This window comes from Hakea prostrata, chromosome 7 (genome assembly GCF_041222555.1).
Source record: "Hakea prostrata isolate BN-2017 chromosome 7, UWA_Hpros_2, whole genome shotgun sequence".
Taxonomy (NCBI): domain Eukaryota; kingdom Viridiplantae; phylum Streptophyta; class Magnoliopsida; order Proteales; family Proteaceae; genus Hakea; species Hakea prostrata.
In genome coordinates this window covers 23,379,368-23,387,854 of record NC_142606.1, presented here as the reverse complement: position 1 = coordinate 23,387,854, position 8,487 = coordinate 23,379,368, and the positions used below count along the sequence as shown (strand labels likewise).

Here is an 8,487-nt window from a genome sequence, read left to right as displayed (position 1 = left end):
TCTCCATACCACTAAGCTTTGATGTTGTGAGTATGGGTGAAGGGTTGGGAATTCAGAGCGAGCTATTTTACACGGATTGACCATGGATGATGTTGGGGACCTCGTTAGGCTATGCTGAGATTGCCCAAGGTCCCGTCCAGATCCAGGCTTGAAGCGGGGTGGTTGCTGGCTACTATATATGAAATATTAGTGGCACCGTATCCACATGTTCAGGACTTTTAGAGCAACGGCAAGCGCTTGATCCTACAGATGAAGATCGTATTGAGTTTGAATCTGATTGCATTGAGATGGTGGAGTTCATCAATTATATATCCCCTAAAACTCCTCTTCTTCTCTTATAGGTGGTTTTAGAGGAAATTCTTAAAGCTGTTGTTGTTCCATCATCATTTTGTGTTTTTTCTTATGTTCTTAGAGAGTCCAATGTTATAGACTTATAGCCGGTTCTCTAACCTGAAGGGCATTGTCGGTTGACTGAGACAGCTTGGCCTTGTTTCATTTTGTGCTTGAGGGAGAAGAAAAAAGCTTTAATATGTTTTACATAGAAAAAAGAGAAAAAGAAAGCCCTTTATATAAAAAATTAAAGGGACAGCCAAACCGGTGGTTATGCTTTTGTATCCAAGAAACAGTTTTATATTCTAATTTTTAACCCATTATGTAATTTTCTAAGTATAAAGAAGTTTATTAAAAAGGGGCATGATTAGGAACTCGATGCATCATGGTTACATGGATAAAAAAAATGCAAAGGAATAGAACACTGGGCAAGTAATTTTAATTGCCAAACACTGGACTTTGCTGGCTAGATTATCAGCAATCAAATTAGCAAATCTAGAAGTAAACTGGATTTTTCAATTCAAGCATTGATTGTTCAATCTTCCGCAACACGTAATGCATCCAGAGGTCAAGAGAAAGTAATCTCTAGCAGTTGTAAATCCAGTCGTGCGAAAAGAAAATTTTCAATCCATACGATTAGATTCATGACACGATGTTCAATTTAAAAACAAAATCTACTTTTTGAATAAAGGAAAGAGAATATTTGAGTTTCTATATTTTAAAATTTTCTTAAAAAAATAGGATTTTGTTTTAAGATTAAACATGAATCAAACAATGCAAGTTAAAAAAATTTCCTCTCTATGTGTTGTGGAGGATCTGGAGTCGAGTTGAGCTTAAGTTCACCTCTGATCATATCATCCCTAAATCATGTTGATGGTTCGATTTAAGTCAATCTCGATCAAACCCAACTCTTGCATGAGCAAAGTTTTTTTGGTTATGAAATTTTATCAAACTTCGGTGTTACGCTGGTTTGGCAAAATTACTTAGAGTTTCAATCAGATTTTGCCCCAAAAAAAGCAACCAAAAGGAAAAAATCAGCAAATTAAAAGGGCGTAAGCGTATGAGCCAGATTTTGCCCCCATAAAACGGAAAAAAACATATATTAGAAGCAAAAAAAATTAACAAGCTAGAGAATCTGATGCACAATCCTCTGTTAGTAGAAACTTGGAACAAACGATGAATCCATGAGGAAGAACGATAAAGAAATTCTCATAGATTCTTGTGGCCAACTTCTTCAAAATTGACAGATCTTGTCAAGCTAAAGCATAAGGTGAGTGAATTTACTAGAAATACCCCAAAATTCCATTATAAAAAGTGATTTTTTCGCAGAATTTATCTTGGCAAAATATCACCGAAATTTTTTTCATTGGGCACAACTAACCTTGAAGCCCAACTGGTTAGGCCTAGATTCGTTCGATCCAGTTTTTGTCAAGCTCAGATTATAATCCAAATTGGCTGAACCGAATCGAACCAAATGAAATATAATCCACATGCCTTAACAACTGCAAAAAAGAAAAAAGGGCAAAGGCCAAAGCTGGGCCAGAAAACAGGACCCGATTTATGTGGGCCATTCTTTATTGAATTTACTGGGCCAGAATTCTGTGGGCGGGCCCAAATGTGCGCCCATGGTGCTATGGTAGGTAGAAACGCAATGGGAGAAAAGAAAAGAGAATAATAATAATAAACAAACGCGTTTGATGATGAAAACCAAATAGAGAGAGAGAGAAAGATCATCATATATAAGACAGAAAACAGAGAGACCAGAACCGAGCCGGGAGGCGGCGGTCGACATAAAAAGCGGAAATCTCTCGTTTCTCCACCTCCGTCCGTATTTGGGTTCATTTCTCATCAGAGCCTCAGGTACGATTTTAATGATTTATATATATATATATGGATCTATAAATCAGATGATGATGATACATACAAATATATACTTAACAAGTTAACAGATAATAATCACAATAATTACTTCTAATTTTTAAAAAGCATCTTTCACATTTAAATTTCAAGCTAGCTTTTCTTTTCCGTTGAAGAACTCCCAATGGAAAACCAATTTAATTGGATTTTTTCAAAAAAAATGTTGAACAGACGAGGTTGAAGTTGAAGATTCATACTTTATAATTCTTTTTCTTGAAATTTGCTTCTTTAATTGATAATCAAGAACGAATCATCTGAAGGTTAAAGATGACAGAATTTCTTGAATTTTGCTCTCTGTAATTCAAATTTAATCCTCAATTTTTTCCTAATTCAGAGATGGGAAGAGGAGGAAAATTGGTTCCAAGAAATGGTGGAAAGAGAAGGGTTCGTTCTAAAGAAAAGGGCTCGGATGGTTCTGATGAAGATTACGTGTTGGGACAAGATGAAGGAAATTATGAGAGCTCCGATTACGTTTCCTCCTTGGCTGGAGAAGAATCGGAGGAAGCTTTTGATTTTGACGAGGTAAGTGGTGGAAGTCAAGAAGATGAGGAGGAGGAGGAGGAGAAAAAAGTTGTTGGATTCAAATCCCGATCGGTTATTCGAGGTCAAAGGAAACATAGCGTTAAACGTTCACATAAAAGAACAAAATTTTCGGACGATGATGAAGTTGACTACGGGTACGATGATGGGGAATTCTTGCCTGATGGGATCGATCTTGTAGATGGAAGGGTGAGGAGGGCTGCTAGATTAGATCCAGATAGGGGTTCTTCACGTTTCGTTGAACCACCTTCGAGGAAGAGAACCAGGGCGTCTGTCGATTACAATGATAACGAAGATGATGACAACGACGACGATGACGAGGAGTTCACTCTGGATGGGATTGATATCGTTGAGGAAGATGAGGATTTTCAGGTCAAGGATAAGGGTCACACGAGAAAACGTTCCGTGCGGAGAAGGGTTTCTGTGAAAGGCCAGAAAAAGAAAAGAAAGACTGGAAATAAGCCATTGAGAAAGAAGGGGAAAAGAACCAAGAGGAGGTCAGTTTTGAGGAATCAAGTTAACTCTGATGATGATGACTTTATAGCTAACAATATAACCGTAAAGGAAAAGACTAAGAAGAAATCAAGGAGACGAGGGAAGAGATCTGTGGTTTCTTGTTCAGATTCTGACGTTTTATCTACTGGATCTTCGGATTATGAATACACCATTTCTGAGGAAGAGAGGGAAGTATTGAAAGAAGCCAGTATATTTTGTGGGAATTTGACAACTTGCTTGAGGAGTTCTTCTTTGTCGAAGAGACTCCATGTTGATGAAGTTTCAAATCATCAGCAAAGGCGAAGCCCTGGACGAAAGGGGAAGGTTAAGGTCGAAGAATCACGGACTGATGTAGGGAAGCAGGTTTGTGGGATCTGCTGGTCTGAGGATGGAAAAGGCACAATTCGGGGAACATTGAACTGTTGCAATCATTACTTTTGTTTCGCTTGCATTTTTGAGTGGTCAAAGGTGGAATCTCGTTGCCCACTGTGTAAACAGAGATTTACCACCATTAGTAAACCAGCAAGTTCCATCTTGGGAATTGATCTAAGGACTATGATCATACGCGTCGCCAAACGGGATCAGGTGTCTTATTTCTTCACTTTAAATTCAGTTATCCTTGTGCACCAAAATTAATTCCGTTAGTTACTGTTTAAATCCCATTTATTTCTCAAATTACAGTTTAATGTCCACACTATTTCTTTCGTGTGAAGTTCTTGTATTTTCCAAATTTGATGTTGGGATATTATCTGCAGGTCTATCGGCCAACTGAAGAGGAAATAAGAGGGTATTTTGATCCATATGAAAATGTTGTTTGCATGGAATGTCAGCAAGCTGGAGATGATAACCTTATGTTACTTTGTGATATTTGTGATTCCCCTGCTCATACCTATTGTGTTGGTTTAGGTCGGGAAGTACCTGAAGGCAATTGGTACTGTGAAGGTTGCAGGCCAGCTGATCCTGGATCTTCAAATTCACTAGTACAAGATCCTGTGCTCAATCAGATAAACTTGTCTTCTGGACTCTCTACTGTGGAAACCAACCGGGAAATTTTTAATCAGACTTGCCAAGGTTCAGTGTCTGTTCAAGGTCCTTCTGTTTCCCCACGAACTGGAGTTGTTTCATCTCCTAGATATGCTTTAGGAGGAGATTTTCAGGCTATGTCCCCAGTGACTGGAGCAGGGGCATCAACTCTTTCAGGAAGACGACGAATACGCCATCGGATACATAGCCTTCTTTCCAGCAACAGGATAAATGGTGGAGGAGCTGCAATGGCTTGCAGAAGTGAGGGTGCTCTGCAGGCTACTTCAGGAAATGTATTTGGCAATTCTGAACTTGGTATTGGTGTTGAAACTGATGAGATGACACGCCGAAATGCTTTAATATCAGAAAGTGCGAGGTCCCGTTTTTCAGTTGGTGGGGGTATGGCAGAGGACAGTAATTCTTGTCCTGTACAGGAGGAGGATGCCTTTGATGTGGGTTTGAGGCTTTTGAGTAGACATGGCACTGAAGGCCCTTATACTGCCACTTTATGTGATTCGGCGGGTGGAACATTATCTGCTGAGGATGCTGAAGTCATGGCAGTATCAGGTCTTTGGCAACTTCACCAGTGCACTGGTGCTAATATTTCTCATAACACATATAGTGAAGAGGCTCGTTTTCATATGGCAAAAGCTGCGGAGGAACAGAATGAGGCAAAACTACAACTACAGCCTATAGTTAGACACCATTTGAAACGTTCATCTCAACACATGGATATAGGTATGTTTACAATTGTTATGTTGCTGTCTTCAACTTCGAACGTTCATTTTAATCTGGAATTTGTTACATGCATAGTGATCCAAACTGTCAATGTGAATTAGAGGTTCCAGTACTGGGGATGTTGCAATCCATGGTTCTGTAGCTTGCAGATGTGTGCCACAAAAAGCATGCTACTCATATAGAAACCTAAATTGTTGGATTGATTTATTGTGACATGAGCTGTTAATTTGCTGAGTCGTTGACTTTCTTTCAAACTGCTGCTTATAGAGACAATAACATTTTAATTTTATTGTACTTCAAAAACTTGAAACACAACTGGTTTGTTTGATGACACTTTGATATATCGAGAAGACATCTTTTTCACTTGAAATATTGTTGAACCATATTATGTAGCGGAATCTGTTGATTTTAATTGGTTTTGTTATGCTAGCATGAAATTGGTACGATGACAATTTTATCCTTCTGCACCTGAAAGCAACAAATTGCATGCAAAAAAGGCATTTGTTGTGCTATCTCAGGCCACGTTGACCCCAGAGGTGGCCCTTTTTTCCCCGGGGGGGGGGGGTGTTCTTCCTATATTTTCACAAACAGGGTTTAGTATCACAATTTGCTGAAAAAATTGACTCTTTTCCCCCCCTTTTTAATGTAGATCAAGGAACATTCAAGGACATTGAAAGGCGTTCAACCCACACTATTTTAGCTGCTTGTGGGCTTGATCACGATAGAAGCATCACAATTCCAATGCAGCCTCCATTGTTGTGCCCCCATGTTGAGAGACAAAGTGAGCCAATCAATCAGATGGAGAATTGTTGCTCCTCTTGCTTCAACTCATTTGTTGGTGATGTGGTAAGGAAGGTTTTGAATTCTAGGCTGCAATCTTTTGCATTCAACAGATGATCTGTGGCAAGGATACTTCTCTCTAGTTTGTTCTATTTTTCTGCCTAGGACTGCATTCATTCATTGTTAACATTAATCAATTTTTCCCCATTTTGGGGCATAAGGTGGAGAGATGAACCAAGGGGTCTGTAACACACTAGCAGTTGCTTGGGATTTCATCAGTTTAAATTGTATTCAGCAGATACTAACTCCTTTTTTGTTTTTTTGAATTGAAGCAGAAAAACTGACTCATTTTTTCAGATATGGGGTAGATTACCTCCGAAGTACCCAACATTACAGAAAGTGACATCTGGGGTAACTATGTTTGGGTCTGTTGGCGCTTATTGTGTCATTTCTAAACCAAGTTGAATATATATTCATTTTAATCTTTGACCATTCTCCCTCTCCCACCTCTGTGCTCCCGTCCTCACCACCCCCACTCGTCCTCCACTGGCTCCACCTTCACCTCCCTGTGCAATTCACAGTCCCATCTGCCATCCAGGCTGTTGCTCTAACAGTCTATCTCCAGCATTTGCCCATCTGGGGAACTATTGGTTCTGTCACCCTTGCCTTTTGCCACCCTCAACACTTGTTCAGGAAAAGAAGAGTCGAACTACTTTGTATCTTCTCTCCTCATCTCCTTATTTTGCATCTGCATTTCTTCTTGATGTTCAACCTCCAGCTGATTCTAAACGTCCCCCCACCCCACTTTCTCAATCTTTTTCCTCTCCCCCATTCACCCAGAAGAAATCATGGGATTTCCTCATGCTAGGCTTTTTTTCTGAAAGTTCCACCGATATGCTGCCACTGCAGGCTATGCTATTAAGTTCTATTCATCTCTCTCTCAAGATGTTTATTGTGTACTGGAATAGAGTCGCTGGGTTCAATCGGTATCGGCTTTTTGGGTGCATCCAAGGATCAGAAAACCTTTTTTGCTTCCCTGGGATTCATTCTCTCTACAATGAGATGATTCACATGTCCTACTTTCTGAATTTCCTTGTTGCTATATGCAGCTTACTGCTCGGAAGAAGTGGATAACTAAACAAAGGCTTTACAGGAGTCCACAAACTTCACTGCAGGGGATGATGTGTGTGCTTTAGAAGGCAGTACCTTGGGGTGGGACCTGGAGTTCCAGTTTTGCAGAGGGTAGTGGGAGGCAGGCTCTGGTAGGGAGGGAGATGTGTGGAATGGGCTGGCATTAGCAGTGAGGAGAGGAGATGGCCCAGGGGATGGGATACATATAAAGACAGATCGGAGACATTGACACGGATGGATGTGGGAGATGGAGGTGGGGGGATGGGTTGTTATCAGCAAAGAGAGAGTGGGATGTATGGAAGCATGCCTGGGGAAACACTGGTTGATGGCTGGAGGAGATGGAGGGTGGAACGGAGAAGTGGGTTTTTTCTTTTTCTTCTGGAGGTGTTGTTGGGAAAGAAAAATAATAGGTTTTTTTTTTTTTTTTGGTTGGCTTTGGGGAGGGGAGGGAGGGGAGGGGAGGGGGGGGGGGGGAAACGGTATGGGGTGGTGTGTGGAGCAGCAGGAGCACAAGTGGCAAAGAATTGCTAAATGTTTAAAAACTTGATAAGATATTCAGTTTGGAATAGAACTAACCAGATAACAGAACAAGGGACCTGGAACCTCACCATTCAAGTGAGGTACCCTAATGCTACTACTCCCTCAAACATTGTGCATCTCGCTGTAATATATCCTTTTACCCTTGTCTTGTTTCTTGCAGATCCAGCATCTTCTGTGATTATCCTCAAGCGGCTAGTGGTTTTAAGTTTAATTAATACCTGAGGCTCTATGTGTGCTACAAGGTACACATAATAGAACGTAAGAAGTGAATATATACTCACTGGTTGTAGAGTTGGAGAAGCCACTTTGGTCTGGGAAAGTATTTCATCTGATGCCTCATTCTGAAAGTCCACTCTTTCAAAACCCCAATGTGGATTAGTATTTAGATGGAGGATAGGCCTTCCTGAGGCAGAGTTGATGCAAATATAGGGGCTATAGACATCGCCTTGTGTGGCCTCTGATAAATTAAGGACTCAAGAGTGAACCTTGGTTGCCTCTTGAATAACCTCCTTGAAGAAGGTTTATTCTGACTCTAAAGTGCATTACAAGCCAACCATAGACACCGAGCAATATAGCTACAATAACTACTGAGCTCCCTAAACCCAATCTACTCCAAGTTTTCCACCCTTAGATTCGTAATTAAATCGTGAAAGTCCTCTTGAATTGAAATCCGAAGCTAACCAACCACACTTGCAGAGGAGCAGATTCGGATTACATGATCTGGGCACACCTACCACATTGTGGGTTTATTTTGATGTGTTCGGTTGTAAAGCAGCAAGTAATCTGCTGATTTCAAATAGTACTTAGAAAAGGCAAATAACCTAGTCGGTAAACAATTGATTCAAAATTGACTGGTGCCAGATTAGATTTGAGAGTCATGTATAATAAAGTCAACACCCAATTAATTTATCAGTTTGAAACCTAACCTTGCTTGATTTGAAGCCTATTAGGTTAGATTGGACTTGGAGGCAATAGATGAATTAATACATTAAT

At 40.3% G+C, this 8,487-nt stretch overlaps 1 protein-coding gene across 1 annotated transcript; it reads left to right on the top strand.

Annotated features, from left to right (window-relative positions):
* Positions 1-2,058: 2,058 nt before the first annotated feature.
* LOC149010663 (uncharacterized) lies at positions 2,059-7,362 on the top strand. Its single transcript, XM_089163682.1, has 4 exons — positions 2,059-2,190; positions 2,582-3,867; positions 4,038-5,043; positions 5,693-7,362. The coding sequence occupies exons 2-4, from the start codon at positions 2,584-2,586 to the stop codon at positions 5,938-5,940; spliced, it is 2,538 nt and encodes an 845-aa protein (XP_089019808.1). The 5' UTR covers positions 2,059-2,190; positions 2,582-2,583; the 3' UTR covers positions 5,941-7,362.
* The last annotated feature ends 1,125 nt before the right edge of the window (positions 7,363-8,487 follow it).